The following is a 19,342-nucleotide window of genomic DNA, read 5'->3' on the forward strand; positions in this document are numbered from 1 at the left end:
GGCGCTAATCAGATTTTCGTTGTCGGTAGTCGTAGTCGTTGTCGGCAGTGGTAGAGAATCGAGCTACTGGTCATTGCCTTTTGTTAAACGTAATGTAATTAATAATATAGTCATTTAGTTACATATAATAATGACCAACAATAAAAGTCAAATTAATAAAATCAAATGGTATACTTTTTCATGTTAGTACCCGGTGGGCCGTCAAATAAGACTCTTCTGAGGATCAATTCTTTATGATGACATTAGTTAATGTAAGGAATGAAAGTAAAATATGTATAACATTATCAAATGGTGTTCGCTGTTGTGTCCGAATACAACTAGCGTATAAGTAATATTGTAATATGTTCGCACAGTTTCCCTACCATGGAGTCAGTCAATGGAGAGAATAAATTGAACAGGTACTGAGTGACGATACGACTAACGTTTTCTCTTCCGCACGCTCCAAATAATGGTCCTCTTTCAATCATTGCCTTACGTAGAAAACTACGATTTTATCACTGTTATTATCAAGGCTTTAGCAACAGATATATTTATATATTTTTTTAACTCATGACTGTCTCACTACTGGACAAGGGTCTCCTCCCAAAATAGGCCTTGAGTCCACCACGCTTGCTAAGTGCTGGTTGGGGACTTTATAAGACAAGAAATAAAATAGATTTTTTTTTGAGAATCCATAGTTCTTCTAAAGTTTAAAATTGTGCAAGAGCTTTATATGAATTGTATATTCTTTGATGTTGGATGCTATAAAGTCAAAAAGTATATTCCAGAATCCGAAACGAAATTGATGTAGCAGTAATTTCTTTAAAGGATTTTTAGACCCATTACTGTCTCATTTCTGGGCAAGGGAGGGGGAAGTCTAGTTATAATTGTATTAAATGCATCAACTACTATTGAAAGAGGGCCAAATAATTGACAAAACTAACCGCTAACAAAGCTGTCTGCTTCCCTCTATCTTTCTTGCACGATTTACGTAACTAACTGTGTATCTTAGTTTGTTATATTAATATCTGTGTAATACTTACATTGTTCTTAAACGCTGATTGTCTGTCTTTGTCTTTCAACTAGGGAATGATAAAGACAAAGCCTAATCACCGTTATAAGGAAAATTTTAGTTATGTTGATAAATTCATCTTTTTGTTCATTACTATTGAATGATAGCAATTCAAAAGACATCTCAATTCAAAGGACTATGCAAAAAATCGTCCCATATCATCAACAGATGCCAAACATATCTCATTAAATACATCTCGACATTATGATTATTTTTTACTATGGCGACATCACTGTAGGATATGGGGTTATCGTGCAATAAAAAAAAATATGTTATACTTATACAGTTTTATTAAGTATTAAGAACTGAATTAAAAATGTACTATTTAACTAAAAAAACTCGAGAGAGAACAGCCGTAAGACGTGCTTTACCCTCCCTCCTTGCTCCGTTACCCCGACCGCACCCTTTCGACGCCTGCGCCCGCTATTGAACAGTGTATTGCACATGCATAACAGGGGCGCGTACGGTTGGAAGTTGTGCCCATATAATATCAATTATCTATACTATACTCATACTCATCATCATCATCATCATATTATAAAGCTGAAGAGTTTGTTTGTTTGTTTGTTTGAACGCGCTAATCTCAGGAACTCCTGGTCCGATTTGAAAGTTCTTTCAGTGTTAGATAGCCCATTTATCGAGGAAGGTTATAGGCTATATAACATCACGCTACGGTCATTAGGAGCGGAGTAGCAACGAAAAATGTTATAAAAACGGGGAACATTTTTACCAATTCTCTTAGGTGACGCAAGCGAAGTTGCGCGGGTCAGCTAGTATGGTATATGGGCAAAGGTCGACATATCGACTTTAATCTACCAGCGGCAATGTTATCGACTATTATAATAGATGAATAATATAACGTTATTTTTGTCTGGATAATAGTTCTGTTGTTATTAAGTATCTACTTGCACAATTGTTTTTGTGTTATTATTACTTAAAATGTCTAGTTGAATAATTGATTTTTGTAATTATCGTCTAAAATGTAATTTTTTATTTAAAAATAAAAATACTTTATTTTTGTCAAAAGTCTTTTTTAAAAAAAAACCCCGTCGAATTCCGAACTAAAAATTGGTACTGACTTTTCATGGGACGTAATAATGATATTGAAACTTGTCCCATGTCTGTTGATGGGATGGGACACTGCACATACATTTTTTTGCATGGTCCTTTAATATTAAAATAATTCGTGAAATAATTTCGTAGTATTCTGAACAATTTATGAGGCTGCTTTTAAGAGTTTTGAATAAGAAGATGAATTTTATAGAAACCATGTAGTTAATAAACCATGTAAAATAGTCACTGATTCACGTTGTTGTACTTCATATTTAGTGACTGTTTTTGTGGCTAACAATTATTTAATTATGTAGAATAGAGTTTGAAATCAACCTAAACTGTTCTGCTGCAATTACAAAAGATAAAAAAATACACTGTTTTTACATAACTTAGGTACTTATATAAATCTTTGTAATTGTAACCGAATAAGTACAAATGTTGCAATGCATGTACTATTTGTTAAATACTATGATTATTTTAAGTAAAATATGTAGGTAGATTACTACTTTATCCTTCCTTATAAAACCTCTAGTCACTATTTGGACAACAGACTTTGCAAGATAGGTTCGAATGATTTTTATCTAAATATCAAACAATATTTTCTTCACAAACATCTACATATTATACTCTAAATAATCATAGAACTGATGCATGCGGTAGTATGGTATAACTTAGCTGTATATTAGTCTAACTAATTACAACCGAACACGTATCTGCAATGTCCATTAACGTTTTCGTACGTGCAACACAGGTCTGAACGCGTGCGAATGCAGCAAGCTATGCAAGGCAAGCAAAAGTACGACCTGTCTAAGTGGAAGTACTCGGAGTTGCGTGATACTATTAACACCTCATGTGATATTGAATTGTTGGAGGTGAGTACTTGAATCTATTTATCTTTTAAGTGATTACTGTTTATTCTAAAGTAGTTGGAAAATATACTAATAGTCGCCCACGATCTCGTCCACTTTGGCTTTAGTTTTAGGCTCCATTTATCCTAGCCTTCCACAATAAATGGGCAATTGGGGCATTTGGACAATATATTTTCAATTCGAATCAATAGTTCCTGAGATTAGTACCAGTCTTACCGATGGGTATCGTCTTATAACCCAGATATGGGTTGTAGAGGTCTGACAGGTAGTAGCTCCATGTAAAATACTGGTATACAGCTGCATCTGGTAAGATTAGAAGTCAACCAACATAGTTGGAAGAAAGGCTAGGCTGATTTGTTCCTGTGATTAGCGCGAGGACAGCTTCATATCTACATTCATAGCTTCATATTACATAGTATAAAGCAAAGTCGCTTCCCGCGTCTGTCTCTATGTCTGTATGTATGTATGCTTAGATCTTGACAACTACGCAACGGATTTGACGTGTTTTTTAATAGATAGGGTGATTCAAAAGGAACTTTTATGTGTAAAAATTGTTAAGGCATTTTTGTAAAATAACTGTTTAAATCGGGCGAAGCCAGGGCGGACCGTTCGTTATTAGTATAGATATAAGTACCTGATAAGGTGAAGGTAGAAGTATTAACACTATTCCGTTCTAATGTTTTATACTGAAACAGTTTAAACGCGTCGCAGTCTTTAATTTGTTTTTCTACAATAGTTCCACCTTAGCGTTTATTATAAATAGTATTTCAAATCATGAGTGAATCGGGGCATAATGTTATAGAAGGAGGTAGTGAGAAAAAAGGCGATAAAGTGATAAACGAACCAGAGGATGAGGTGATACTGATATTAGTTTTTTAGTATTACTAGGTATAAAATACATTATCTGCGGTGGTTGGCTGCTGATCATGAGGTCTCGGGTTCGATTCCCGATTCGGTTCGACTATTAGTCTTTTCTAATATTTATATTTGAATATTATTATATAACCTATTAAATAGGCCGAACATTGTTAAATGCGCAATCTAAGAGTTTTTACACCTCTGCGTAAACTTTTGTGTATATCAGACAAGATAGATATGTATGTGCCTATGTGTGCTATTTTATTTTAAAATATCTTTTAGGCTTGCCGTCACGAGTTCCACCGACGTCTGAAGGTGTACCACGCGTGGAAGGCAAAGAACGCGCGCAAGACTACCATGGCTGATCAAGAGAGGGCGCCACAGTCTATCATGGATGCCGGTGAGTATTACACTATTATTGTTTGTAGTAGAACTTTAAAATGATGTTGTTTTATGTTACTTGTGTAAAAGATCGTGGCTAATTAACAACAGCCGCATGGATCTACCTCTGAGGTTAACCTACGTTTTCCGAGGTTGTTCTGCGGATGGGTGACCATCTTAGGCTAGGCTAATATGTGTTACTTGTGCAATGTTATGAGTTCTTGATTTAGTCATGACAGTATTTGTAAAATGTATGTATTTTGGTATGAGAGGTCGAATTTTGAGATTTAACACGTTCATGTATGTAATTTTAAAAAAGTATTTCCGTTTTTTCGGTATTCAAAGTAATAGAGATCACAGTTAGAGGACAATGAATGCGACACTAAAATCCAGCAGCGTAACTTCGGTGCACTTATCTAATAGACCAGCAGTAGGGAGGAGAAAATAGGGCGTGCAAATACGCCACGGCCTTATATAGGCACGTCGCAGGGAACTATTCAGTAGCCCTACCATGAGTTGGCGTAGTTAAAAACTAGAGTAGTTAACGTGAGAACGCAACTACAACAGTGGGCTCAAATAGGGAAAGAATGAACGACAAAGCCAATCTACATTCACTGTTGTTTAATTTAACTACACGTTATTAAATATGGCGACCCATGGAAGCAATTTTGGTACCTTAACTATCCGCTAGAGGCGCTGTTCGAGTTTTACGAGAACTACAGTGTCTCCGGGAGACTATAGTTACCAACTCATGGTAGCGCTACTGAACGACGTTGCTTGACTACGTCGCAAAGACTATAACGGTGTATCGTCCCCAGCGGCCAAGACCCCCCGGCTCCCCCAGAAGGGCGAGATCCTGGGCGCGCGGCACCGCTACTTCCGCATCCCCTTCGTGCGCGCCGGCGCGGCGGGCGCCGACAGCGAGCGGCGCGGCTGGTGGTACGCGCACTTCGACGGACAGTACGTGGCGCGCCAGATGGAGCTGCACCCCGATAAGACGCCCGTGCTGCTGCAGGCTGGTGAGTGAGGCTTTGTAGGATTCATCGTTTCTCAGTAAATGTGAACAGATTTCTTATATAAGTAGGTTTTCTCATAATATTTTAGGAGGCGACACTGTCCATGCATTTAGATGCATGGGCAATATCGTATGATAAGAGTGTGTTTTGGAAATGTGTTTTTTTATTTTAGTAACAGGTTTAAATATTTTGTCACACCGATTCACGAATTAGAATTCAAGTCTTAATTCCTCACATTGACCTATAACTTTACAATTAATATTTTTTCTTCCATCAGTCGTAAGCCTAGATCGTTTCCTGCCATCCATCTTATCCAACCATCCATATGAATTCAATTCATCGCGCCAGCTGTTTTTTGGCCTACCGCGACGTATTTATTTTCTTGAACAAAAATTCAGTATTAACCGGTGATTTTGTCCAGGCGTGGACGACATGCAGATGTGCGAGCTGAGCCTGGAGGAGACGGGTCTGACCCGCAAGCGCGGCGCCGAGATCCTGGAGCACGAGTTCGAGCGCGAGTGGGCGCGCCACGGCGGGGCCGCCTACACGCCGCACGACGCGCGCAAGCGCTAGGCTACTGTGAGCTTATAGCTTATGTACTAAATACTGATGCATTACATTTTGTCTTTGAAAATTATCCCTTTTTCTCTTGAAAGTAGATCGCGACCGGGAAAGGCCACTTGTAACGATCGTTGCCGCAAAAACCAAAAGAACCCAAGAACACCTTTTGCTACGGTCACTGCGAACGTTTTGACATTGAAATTGTGTTTTGTTTTTTGATAATTGCCTGTTGGTTTTATTAAAACGCATTTGGAGTAACCTAAATGACAAGATGTATGTCTGTGAATGAAGTAAAGGAAGTTTGTAAGGATCGTACCAAGTGTTGTTCTCCGATCTCTGCATACCCCTATGGGAAGAAGGCGTGATTTTATGTCTGTACTTAAAAATAATTTTATTCATTTTGTTTCAGATATCAACATTCCATCAGGAACCTAGACAATTTAGACACGTCGCAAATCGCAAAATATTCCACAAAACGTAGGATTTTCGATGTTAAATGTACACACGTAAGATAGATTATTGATAGTGAATAACTTAGTGCTTTTAACGTGCCTTCGCAGGTTCCTAGATTAGTGCAATATTGAAGGCCACAGTTGACCATATCATATATTAACTACCAATTTTGAAATATCAGTACAAATTTTATGAATACCTGACTTACTTGCCTATTGTATTATTCATTCCGTGCCTTAAAAATAATAATAGAAATGAATTTCGTATACTCCAATTTTGGTGTTTGAAACAGTGGCAGCCGTAGAGTAAGTGATGTATCATAGCCCAAATTATCATTGCATTATTTCGTTAAGTAGGTTTTATTTACGACCAAAATGTAACATTTAAAGCGATATTTTCATAGGTTTTTGTTCTTTCCGCTCTTTAGCATCTGAGAGCATCATTATAAAGGCAAAACCTCTTCGTAAAAGTACAGAATACAAGACTAGACCGTCTTATATTCTATACTATTGCGGGCATACGCATTCCTTTATGAAATGGTCGAGTTAAGTAGTATACAGGAAAAGTTAATGAAGAATTTTGTTCGAGGTTTTTTTTGTGTGAATTGAGATATTCTTACACACTTTCTTTCAACAACTTTGTTGTTAGTATTATAGTTGTGTTGAACAACACTAATCATTCCGATAAATCGACTATCTTTAACTATCGATTATTATTGACAAATCAATTACCGGATAGTCAATTCCGATGCATTAAAAATGTACATCAAATCATAATATATTAATATAGAAGTTTTAATTAATAGTGAATAGGAAAAGTGACATAATATATTTTCTTCTCTAATTATTCTGTAGTAATAAAAATGTATTGTAACACTGTATAATGAAGTCCACATCGAAATCAGTTTGTATTTAAACATGAAATCGTTTCTTTGCAAGAACAACGTGATATTTTTTAAACTTCAACTTTACTGGACAGCAATTTTAAACATTAAGCGTTGATCAATTCTAGAATATTGATAATCTTACAATAGTTGGAAAACAATTTAAATTATGCGGTAATAAATGTGTTTCTGCAGAATAATTTGTTTATTAATATTAGCTTTGAATGTCAATTAAAAAAAAAGTTATATTGAGATGTCACATTGCTCTTGCAAAGAGACAAAATATTAATTTATATTTTGATTAAGCTGTGATTTTTATTTCAGTTTGAGGTTTAGGTCAGTATTTAAAAAGAAGAGATGTATTTATTTGAACATTCCTGTCATGTTAAGACTGGTGAATGGTAGCTTTTGTATTATTTCGAAACTAGAAGTATTTTTTAATTTTATTAAGTGTTTCTGAACAGTATTTAAGGTAACATTCCGATATTTTATATGTTTGCTTCAATAAATTTTCAAGTTACTTTTATATGTACAAGTTTTGAAGTACAATGATAAAGAACAGATTATGTAAGTGCCTTATTGTGTTATGCTGTTGATACAAAACACTCCATTATTGTATATGCTTTACCAAATAAAAACAAGAAGAGAGTTTATTGGGTGTTTTATTATTATATCATTTTCACCAACATAACTTATCAAGAACCCATTACGAACCCATCCAGGCTGTTCCTTAAGGCGTCAGTCCAACATACCTTTGAATAAGTTAAATTGCCAACTTAAGTTGCATGGAAAAATGGTTCTAAGCCTTATAATTAGACATGGCTATGCCATTAACGATAAATGAGTAATATTGCGCCAAATCGATTTGTACCGACAGTTATAAAAACTGAAGCGAGGAAGTATCGTGAAAATATTACGCTTTATGAATCTGTCGATACAATGTAAATTACCAAAGTGAATTTCATTTGAAGCTGCATGCAAATGAAATTTATTTGAAATATAAATATGATTTCTGTACGAAAACACATCGGCAGGATCAACACTTTTTATTTTATTTATGAAGCTAGTCGATGTCTGTTATTTAATGTTATTTTGCGAAGCGAAGGTACACCACTAGTTGTCGCCGACAGACGTCAATCTTACGTCAAACTGAATCATCACTATCTTATACGTCAAACCTACGCGTCAAACAAAAGTGCTATTATTAGTGCGCGTCGAAGAATTCGCGAAATATTTAATAATCGCTGATTTTTCGCATTCTAAAAATAAAAGGATGCTACCATCTTCTTCCAAACTGGCCGTGATCAAGTAAAAATTGGTTATTATTTATAACTGTGATGTAAATATTGTTTGAAACATGGGCGACTATGGGCGCTACTTGTTGTTATTGTTGTCGATAACGGCTTTATTTACGCAAACACACTCGTTAGCGTACGATGGTAAGACAATAAACTGAATAAACTTCATCACTATCACTGTTTGTTTTATGAATCGAATTCTTGGCTGTTTACAATCTTTGTTTGGTCGATAACTCAGCAATTAAAAAAAATAACACGAGTGTGAGCAAAACATTAGTAGCGCATGATTTCACTTTTTACTTGCTTGATAGCAAAGAAACTCATCATAAATTGCCATTAAATAGCTTTTGAATTAGTTCCCTTTATAATAGTTACACGATGTGCTCTCTTTTGGCGTTTCGTCAAGACCACAACAAAGTTTTGAAACACATATTATATCTTACTACTATAAATCTGTAAAATATCATATTATTATAATGTCATTAGCATAAACATGCTATTTTAAACCCTCTGAACTTATCAAACAAAACAAAACTATCACAAAAAATTGCAGTTTTATCAAACTATTTTAGGTCAACCAGCTGCAGATTTTAAACCTTCTAGAATGTTCCAAAAAACACAAAAAAAAGTTTCAATGCAATGAGGTTAACTTTTTTTTACAGTGCATTGGTTAGGGGGGCCAACAACAATAGAGAGAGATGTGCCAACACCAAAACAAGCTGTAGACATATACTGCTTCACAGGCACTTCTAAAAACCTGTTTGCTTTATGGCAAACTGTTAAAGTAAGTTATTTTTGTACTTATATTATTATAATTACTTATGTTTTACTTTATAGAGGACCATTTTGTTTGTATGATTATGGTCTCTCACCATACTGTTTTTAACAAGAGCTTATCTGTACAATTTTGTCTGATACCTTCATAATATGTATACTATACCAATCTAATTTGGGTTTGGAATATGTTTAGTTTGAACTAGGTCTCATTTAGATGAGGTGTGTATTTACAAGAATTGAGTTCAGACAGAGTATACTTTCTATAACTGAGCTTAAAGTAAAGTAGTCTTTTAGTTTTGTATGAAGCAAATACCACTAGAAAAAAAGAACCTTGTGCCCTGATTTGTTTCTTCACCATAACCTAAATCTCAATTTCAGTTCCATATAAAAATAAAAAATGACGAGTTCCGTCAATACATCGGGCCGGCCCCAGATGAGGTGTACAAAGAATACACAGAGGACAGCTATGGGTGGGCTGTTGTCAACCCGTTCCAGAAAAAGCCACAGAAGACTGTTACCGTCAGCCTGTTCACACCTACATGCATGGCAGTGAACACTAAAGAGAGGCATTCTATAGATTTGCAGGTTTTGAGTAAGTAGATTTGTTAGATGACAGGTTATGTTTGGTATTTAATTTTTAACAAGATTTTGGGTCTGTCCTGACATAATCATTTACAATTCTAGTTAGGCTTCAATTTGTTGTATTTTTTGGTATACTAGTGAGGTCTCAATGCATCATACAAATTGGGTATTGGATTTTGCTAATAGAGAATTCTTAGTTTTACTTAAGGTAAATATTTTATGTGCTATATTATATTATATAACTTCTAGAATCCAGAAATTATGATGACCTTTTTTCCAATAATGTGTATATGATGTCATACATTTAAATACATATTACACAATTCCATGCAATCAACATTTTTTTGTTAAAGTTTAATATTGTTGTTACATAATATTTTGACATCATTAGTTATTCAACTAGTGTTACTTAAGTCATTCCTACATTGAACATATCATATTATTTAAAGTAACATACCTACATGCTACAATTTATATCTATTTTTCAAGGAACAAATTTGGTCAGGAAAAAAGTCTTTTCGCATTATAGTATGTAAAATCTTTTCTCTATACAAAAAAGCTCGATATTTGGTTACCTCACGAGCTCACTGAAAGAAACCTAATGAACCGTGTACTCATTTGTGATTCTTGAAGCCAAAGAGATTTTATTACTTACAAGTTTATACATACTGTAATGCTAAAAGACTTTTCCCCCGACCTAATATGTTCATTCTTTTTCCCCTACTGAATACATTATATTTTTCTTTTTTCTAGGGGTAGACATATGGCGTGTCCTACTGATGGTGACAGGTATCGTGCTGATATTCTCGTCACGGGCGTTGAGCGGGAACCCAGTGTTTTTCTACCTGTGTGGAATATTCGTAGGCGTGTTCGCTTCTTTCATGGTGCTTGTCTATTATGTTAGCAAACTTTTACCAAAGGTATGTATTATAGAGGAAAAATAACTATATTACTTAGACTAATTAGCATTAAAAATCAATATAGTAGCTCACATCCTTGTCTTGGACCTACAGGAAAATTAAGTAGGACACAAAGGTATTTTCCAACTGTTGATAGGCAACTTGAACTTATAATATTGTGGTTTGCCCTTCTGTACATTAAAATGTTTACTTCAATCTGACTTAATTGAGAAGCGAGATAGATTATAATATATGTGTACTGAAAAATAATCGAGGCTATAAAATCCTACTACTATTATAAATGCTTAAGACTTGTGGATAGATGTATGTATGTAGAGTACGTACGTTTGTTTGTTACTCTCAAGGAAAATCTACGTGACGAGTTTTGATGGAATATGCAACACAAATAGTTTATATAAATTGGATTAACATAGAATACTTTTTACCCCGGAAAAACCTTTGATGCGGGCAAAGTCGCGGGCCACATTGAAGGCCATCATCGAAGCCACATATAATTACTAATTTACACTTTTCTTTACAGAAAACCCTTACCTACGGCATCCTAATTGGCGGTTGGACGGTCGGCGTGTACTTATTCCAGCAGATATGGGAGAACATTCGCACTCTCATACTTTCGTATCAGACGTATATGTTCTGGTACACTCTGATTATCAGCTTCGTTAGTTTCATAGTGTGTTACAGAATAGGACCGCCGAAGAATCAGAGAAGCAAGAATTTGGTTATGTGGACTCTACAGGTAAGATATATATTTACGAAATAGTTACAGAATATTAAGTACCTACGCCGAAGAAAGGTTAGAGAATTTTTGCTCTACTGATATAGACTGAAATTCCAAAAAATTTTTTTGTTCGGTCTTTAACTTAATGACTGGTGGTCTTAATACGAAAATGTAGTTTGATGTACCTAAACTTTAAGCACAATCAGTAATTCTACACAGTCAAGGTTTATAAGGTTACAGCCAGTAGCCAATATAATATCTTCGGATAGGCTTATCGGGATACACATAACAAATGTCGATCAGATCTTTAACAGTGTACTTGCAATCTCTTTTAGAACAAGCTAAGAAATTTTATTATGCTTATTGAAACTTGCAGGTGGTTGGCATTCTAATGATATTCTTCAGTAGTGAGTACCAAGAAGCTTCGGCCGCGGTAATCATCACTTCAATGGTCGCTAAGTACTTCCCACAGTCGCTGATCAACAGGATAGGAGCTTATTGGTGAGTTTTTTAAAAAATAATAATTATTTTAAACTGAGTGACAATGTCACTTAGTCAGCTTGGGCCTTGAGTGTTTCTTCAACTATTTAAGTGCTGTATTTATCAAAATCCGGTCAACAGTTAAAAAAATAAAAGTAAAAATAACAGACGTACATGCAGCCTATTCGCACATAACTTCTCAAACCCATTCTACCTATATAACTCATTATTATGTATTTTGCTTGCCTGCTTGATAACTACGTTGTTAATTTCTCTAGGCGTAAAAAGTTCCCGCCCAAGCCTCGACTACTAACAAGCGAGGAGTACTATGAGGAAGGCGCAAGGGAAACCAAGATGGCGTTAGAAAACCTGCGCAAATACTGCTCCAGTCCCGACTGCGCTCAATGGAAAATTATGCTTAAACTGAACGATTCTAAAAGGTAAGGAAACATGACTAAATTAGGATCAAAATTTCTTGAAAGTCAAAATAAAAAAATCAAAGTACACAATTTTTTTTACTACTGAACAGTTTAAGATGGTTGACAGACATTTATGGCATATGATAGTAGAATTTACCAATGTATGTGGTTGAAAATAGTTTCAGGAGTGACCATAGAATACCTTCAAACTAGCACTGCCAGATGACTTCATAGGGTAGATTTTCTGTAATCCCTAACCCTCTTATTCATAAAAATATATGAAGTTATAGGCTTATAAAGAGTTTTGTTTCACTCCTTAGCGAAATGAAACAGAGAAAACATATTATAGTAGTTTTTGACTATAATAGTTTTATAGTGTATTTATGAATAAGAGGGTAAATGTTTTATTGCAACTGCTGACAAGAAATCCTTTAAAATATAATAGACTATTGTTCTTTCTAGATTCGCCAGTTTCGTAGAAGGCAACTCCCACTTAAGTGACGAAGAGGTAGTGGACTACGAAGCGTACGCGTTTTCCCTCGAACGTAGCAGGAAATACGATCACAATAGTACACGGAACATGGAGATATCTGATGATGATGACGACACCGATTATGATGATGATTGAAGAGTAATGCTTAGGAGTATGTGAGTGCAGATATACCTATATTTTAAAAATTTCTCTACTGTATTGTGACGTTTAATTTTGTATTATTTTTTATTATTCATCGGTGATTTCGATAGTATCGAGCTCCTGTCAAAGTTTGACACTTGTTCGATATAAAATGTCGAATAATTATTTTTGTGCTCGACTGTTAGTTCGAATCAGTTCTTCTTTATCGAACTAACAATACTTTCTCGACTACTAGCAATCTCTCTAAATTAGATATTTAATACATGGTATATCTGCAGTCATTAATTAAACCTCTTGTTTAGCGAGTTGGTATTAATACAATTATTTTTTATTATGTTATTTAGAATATGAGCCAATGAACTTCTCTCCATCTTTTAGTGGCTAGTGGCTATTACAATTATAAACATGAGTAGGTATTTTAATTTTTATGGAATGTATTTAATTCTGGCAGTTATTAATCAGGACTTGTTACAATGACATGTTTACAGTACTTTTGTACTTACCTCAAGTATGTTGCAGCTACAAACTTTTATGTGTTTTCTTTTTAATATACATACGTAGTTAATCAGCCTAGCCTTTCTTCCAACTATTTTAAAGTCTGCTTTCAGTCTGATCAAATGCAGTTGAATACCAGTTTTTTTTTACATGAAGCGGCTGCCTAAAGTAAAAAATATAGTTAACAAATCTTATTCGCTAAACAAGATGTTTCTTTAGTATTTAATTATTATTGAGAAGTGATCTCTTGTTATTTCACGTGTGATTATTTTTTTATTGCTAATGTTTTATAAACCACGCGGTTTACCTTAGGATAATATTAACCAATTTGATAATTAAATAATGTAAAATACGACATTAACGGTCGGTTTCATCACCTAAACCTAAATAAAGGTAAACTTACCGATTGATTTTTCAGCCTTCTTTTGTGTCCCACTGCTGGGCAAAATCCCATTCTTCCCTCCAAAATTTCCTATCTTATGCATTCTCGCTCCACGATTCTCCAACCCACATTGAGCCAGCGTGACGAACTTAGATAATTCCAAACCTTTCTTACACATTTATATTATTTTTGAGTTTGTTTATCTGTAACCCCCGTTTTCTGAGGTTCATCTAACGGTAGTTTATCTATTCAATAGTGTTTAAAATCATATAAAAAAACAGTTTGAATATTTAAACTACCGCTAAATGTACCCAGAAACCGGGAATACGTGGTGAAACCGGCACTAATTATTTCCTAGTTATATCTAGTCGTCAGTTTTCCATTAGTCCCATCACAGTTAAATATTTTTCTACCTAAATTGCATCCAGAACAGTCTTTTCTTACTCTCATAATAGAGAATGAAAATATTTTTTGACATACATAATTATTGCTTATACTTACTTCAATACATTGATGGAACAGCCATATCTTTCCTATATTTTATGAACAATACCATTTCTATAATCAATTTTCAATCTTGGGCATTTTATTTATGTACTGAGTGCCTTTTTCATATAATTTAGTACACTGCCGAAGTGCCGACCACAATACCTCTTTAGGACATAAGTTCATTATTCATTCACCTAAAAATCATAATCATTAAAAAGATCTTCCTTTTCTATTTCTGACATAACTTTGTGACTTGAAAAGCTCGCATTGGTCGTATGCTCAAATGTTACTCAATTTTAAGCTACACTTTAATTAAGAGAAGAGTCATATCTGACGGATGATGCGTCGGGCGTAACTTAATTTGTATGGGCTTCGCACCGACGCATCATCCGTTAAGTGTGAACGGTCGAGTGTTTTTCTATACATTTGTCTGTTCTGGCGTTGTGTGGCCAATACGCGACGTGACGCTTGCCGCCGCTGTTAATTTGATATGTATTCTAGCGATATTAACAAATTTAAATATTACTTTAAATTAAGTGTTATTTGAGTATTCGACTGTAGATCTTTTAGCCCATATTACAGTGTTTTATATATCTTAATTCCTTTTTGTTTCTGGGTAATAATTGTCGATATTATAATCTCCATTAGACTGACAATAAGGTTTGTTAAATAATACAAAAAAATAAATGTTAGTTATAATTTAATACAAAATTAATTCATACATTAATACAACATTAAAATTAGCGTTTAGCACCATTTAAAACAAAAAAAGAAAACGTCATAAGTGCACTTATTTTGGCTAAGTATTGTATAAAAATATTTGTGTGACTATCTATGGCTACGAATAGCTAGAAGCATACATAGCTAATAAAAACATCTTATTATAATAACATGTTTTTTGCCAACAGTAGGTATGTATTGTGAAAAATCTGATTACCAATCTATTACTTGTTTATTAAATGTATATATTTCTAAAATTATCCTGTTAATTATACTCGTAATATAACATGTACAAATATTCCATCCATTTAACAATTGGTTGTAACATATTTTTGTCTCCTAGGTATTAATTTGTATGAATAAAAATAATATGAAAAAATATCTGTTCTTTCACTTATTACCTATTTTAATTGCACTTTGCTTATCACTATTCAACTGTAACTTTTTATAAGGCGTTACTTAACACTATTTAGATTTTTATTTGTAACTTTATATGTGAGTGTGTAAAAGTATTTAATCACTGAATTAATTTGTCAAAACATTACACACACACTTTTGAAAGAACACTAGAATTTACGTCAAAATTTCATAAATAGCAACAAACACTTATTAGTAATGAATACTGACAAAAAATCTAAGATGTCAGTCATTAAATTAATAAGATCTACAAAGAAGACAAAAGCCTCTCAAACACTCTTAACATGAAATAAAATTCACATCTTACGACAAAACCAAAAGTGCCTAATTTTTAAGTGATTATATTATAAATTTGATGATACATCGTAGTTGAGAATTATTACTTTTAGAGAGGCTAGAATGTAACCTGTTAGATAATAATTATAATCAAAATCATAGTCTGTTTCACTGCATATGAAGACATACTAAATGTAGTTTAACCTTTGTACTACAACTCTCAAGCATTCTCTCTAGCAAGTTAAATATTAATAAGTTATGGCACGACATTTAGTAACAGTGTGTTAGGCGGCGCGGCTCGCCTTCTTGCTCTTGTCCAGCGTCTGCGGCGGCGGCGGTGGTTTCTGTGACATGTGACGACTGTACAAACTGTGGAAGAAAAAAGTAGAATTTTAGAATGATTGCTAGGAAATAACAGTTCTCACTGATTAAATAATTAGATATTTGGGTCCAGTTTCATCACTTTTTGATGTATAACAGATTATCCGAATCTTTGACAGTTGTTTTCATACAATTGCTGTCACTACATCTTGCAGATAGATTACCTGACACTTATTAACAAACTGGCCCTTTACTTTGAAAATGATAATTTAATTTGAATTGTTTTTTGTTACTTTTATTGATATTAGAGAAAATTATGAAGGGTTTTTGCCAAAAGCGATTGAAACTTCAACTTAAAGGCAAAGTAGAAATTTATCGCGTCATAGAAGTATTGTTTAAAAAGTATCAACACTACCCACACTTTATAAGTTTCAGTTTGCAGGTAAGTGAGTACATGCGAGGGTCCCAGCTTGAGCTGGTCTTCGATCGGCGGCACCCAGAAGTTACCTTCCAGTCTTAACACTGACTTGTTGCTGGCCAGGTCCAATGATCCTGATGGTTAAACAAAAATTAAACATGGAATCTTAACTGTAGTTTCAAGTTATTGGGCTTCATTGCTCCCCTGAATTTAAAATCTATAATTTGTATTCTTAGTCTTCAAAACCAAAATAAAATGAATTATGAGCTTACTTTGAAATACAGTTTGGCATCAAAGTTAGAGAATAATGCTTGGTTATCGTAAAGTTTCATAAAGGAAAACCAACTAGGTAATTGGAATTCTAAAATTACAAACTACAATTTGCTTGAAATTTTTTTTAATGTATAGTTTATAATAATTTAGGCTCCTTACCAATTTCAGGTGGCAGCACAACAAGCCTGTTTCCTTGTAGGTGCAGTTCTCTCAAACGCGCCAGGTTACCGAGCTCACGGGGCACCTCGATTAGATCATTCTCCCGCATCGACAACTGAAAACAATAAACAGTTTAATAAATACTGTTGTTCTACTGCCATGCATAGGTTTTTCTATGGACTTCTGGATTCTTGATATGTATTGAATATATTGAGGTATTTTTGGAATTCAGTAATAATTTGTGGTTGTAATATACAACAGGAAAATATTATAAAAACAAAGCACAAAGGCAAGATATAATAATTTGACAATATTTTCCTCTAACTGAAATTTACTGAAAACAAGGACAATAGAATCATTAAATGCGAATTTTACTTACGATTTGTAAATTCTTCAGGTTACCAATTTCAGGAGGCAAGTATTCGAAGTCATTGTCGCCCAAGTACAAAGCACGCAGACTATCTGAAGTCGAATTATATTAACTTCAACATTTTTTTTTTCTTTTTTAAAAAGACAACTCCCGCACTAAGAATTGCTCTTGTGTCGCGGGGACTTTTACAAACATACAAACAACGGACACAAAGCACAACCAGACCCGAAACAATTATTTGTGGATCGCACAATAATTGTCCCGTGTGGGAATCGAACCCACGACCTCCCGTTGCAGTGGTATCGGCGTGGCGACCTAAACCACTGCGCCACAGAGGCACTTTACTTGTGTTATTCAGTAATAAATTATAAAAAGATCTTGTAGTTCAACATTTTGCAGAGTTCATGACCAAGGATAAAGTTACAGAACACTTCTCAAGAAACTACAATAGTACAGAATCCTTTTTTTTCATACACTCTTTCCTCTTTTTATATCTCATAATTAAATGCAATAAATACATACCCATTATAAAGAAATTGCCAGGCAAGTTCTTCTCATTCAGATTATTGTAGGTCAAGTCCAGAATTTCCAGCACGGGGAATGAGCCGAAACCTCTCGGCAATCCATAAAGCCTGTTAAGGGAGACATTGAGGATCCGCAGCTTGGGTAGTGAAGACAAGCTAACCGGTAACTCTTGAACATGGTTGTTGGCTAAGTTGAGGATCTCCAAGTTGACCAGGTTAGCGAGAGCTGCTGGCACCACTTGAATCTTGTTGTGGCTGAGAGATAGACGAGTTATGTTTGCTAGGCTGACTGAAAAAATGAAAAGATTTTATTATTATTACTACTATAGCTTTCTAAAAATTATCCAGTTTTATGAGGATGGTTTTACTGTCAGTATGGATCACTCTACAAGGACCGATCTGTCAATATTCTTGATTTGATGTCTATATTGATTTATTGATCCACATTACTCTAAAATGCTCCTTAGATATAATACTGATCAGTTTGTGTGGAGCAGTCCATACTGACGTTCCATATGACCCTCAGCACTGACAGTATAGGTATACATTTTATTTCTATTACCCACTATTATTTTACCGGTTTAAATAAATATTATTAACTTCCTCTAAATATCTCTAACGAAGTTTATTATACATATTGAATGAGGAAACAAGTACATTTTATTTTACAAACTGAGCCCACACCTTACCATTGATGATAAACCCTATGATGTCATTGACCAAAATAACTTGGTTTGTTGGACAAAATACATGTTTTTAAGGGTATTAAGGCTTCCAGGGGCTCAATTCCTGCTCAGGTGGTACTATAGTTTCATAATTTCGTAGGTGAACGACACACCCACATAAAGTATACGATATAACATAAAATAGAGCTATAGGGCACAGCTTGTAAACAAGCAACCTTGAACATCTTCTAATCAAATAAATCGATCAAAAAAGCAAAAATACATTATGTTTCAAGAAAGAAACGAAATGAAAATGAGCCTTTCATATACATATGTATTGTAAATAACAAATATACACCATAGAGTGGTCCAAACGAGTTCGAGAACAGGTTGCGCTACGCCCTTAAAAGGGTAAACAGGTTTAACTCATTAACTCACATAGTCCTGGTATCTCGTCAAGGCTGGATAGCCCTTTATCCACCAAATCTATTTCAGGATTATTGATTTCCTTCGCTTCTTCGATTACTTTTTTAGCTTTCGACATTTTGGCTGTGTTTGGAATACAGGAAACTGGAGGTTGATGACTCATATTCAACAGCTGTTTTTCCTCGATGTTTACGAATCGCGGTCCAGTTAAGATAATGTTGCATTTTTAACATAGTAGAGTTTTATTTTTTATTTTATTGTACCATTTAAAGGATAGTATTGAGTTTGCGATTCTTTATCTAGTGTTTTTCTATTTTTATAACACTCTTTTATTAAAAACACCAACATGTTCATTGATGTCCAAGTAATTAAGCGTATTTTCAGCAGTTAACAAATGCTGACGATTACACATAGGTAATTCTTGGAACGTAATTTCATTTCACGGTAGGTAATG

The 19,342-nt window shown here is 34.4% G+C and overlaps 3 protein-coding genes across 3 annotated transcripts in view; 2 read left to right on the forward strand and 1 right to left on the reverse strand.

Annotated features, from left to right (window-relative positions):
- Positions 1–7,778, forward strand: part of jar (Myosin heavy chain 95F jaguar) — a 51,809-nt gene extending 44,031 nt beyond the window's left edge. Inside the window, exons 21-26 of the mRNA XM_076115750.1 lie at positions 354–398; positions 2,856–2,976; positions 4,114–4,231; positions 5,031–5,231; positions 5,650–5,807; positions 6,199–7,778. Of these exons, the coding sequence (XP_075971865.1) occupies positions 354–398; positions 2,856–2,976; positions 4,114–4,231; positions 5,031–5,231; positions 5,650–5,801 (637 nt within the window). The 3' untranslated portion in view covers positions 5,802–5,807; positions 6,199–7,778. The remainder of the gene's footprint in view (positions 1–353; positions 399–2,855; positions 2,977–4,113; positions 4,232–5,030; positions 5,232–5,649; positions 5,808–6,198) is intronic.
- Positions 7,779–8,295: 517 nt separating this feature from the next.
- On the forward strand, positions 8,296–13,854 carry Nemp (Nuclear envelope integral membrane protein). Its single transcript, XM_076115748.1, has 8 exons — positions 8,296–8,564; positions 9,086–9,207; positions 9,579–9,792; positions 10,536–10,702; positions 11,223–11,438; positions 11,797–11,921; positions 12,179–12,340; positions 12,782–13,854. The coding sequence occupies exons 1-8, from the start codon at positions 8,483–8,485 to the stop codon at positions 12,945–12,947; spliced, it is 1,254 nt and encodes a 417-aa protein (XP_075971863.1). The 5' UTR covers positions 8,296–8,482; the 3' UTR covers positions 12,948–13,854.
- Positions 13,855–15,002: 1,148 nt separating this feature from the next.
- ics (ras suppressor protein 1) lies at positions 15,003–19,095 on the reverse strand. The gene is made up of 6 exons (XM_076115749.1): positions 18,901–19,095; positions 17,796–18,086; positions 17,283–17,365; positions 16,904–17,018; positions 16,473–16,605; positions 15,003–16,101 (listed from the first exon to the last, which is right to left on the reverse strand). The coding sequence occupies exons 1-6, from the start codon at positions 19,049–19,051 to the stop codon at positions 16,017–16,019; spliced, it is 858 nt and encodes a 285-aa protein (XP_075971864.1). The 5' UTR covers positions 19,052–19,095; the 3' UTR covers positions 15,003–16,016.
- Between the last annotated feature and the right edge of the window lie 247 nt (positions 19,096–19,342).

Source organism: Anticarsia gemmatalis, chromosome 6 (assembly GCF_050436995.1).
Source record: "Anticarsia gemmatalis isolate Benzon Research Colony breed Stoneville strain chromosome 6, ilAntGemm2 primary, whole genome shotgun sequence".
NCBI lineage: Eukaryota > Metazoa > Arthropoda > Insecta > Lepidoptera > Erebidae > Anticarsia > Anticarsia gemmatalis.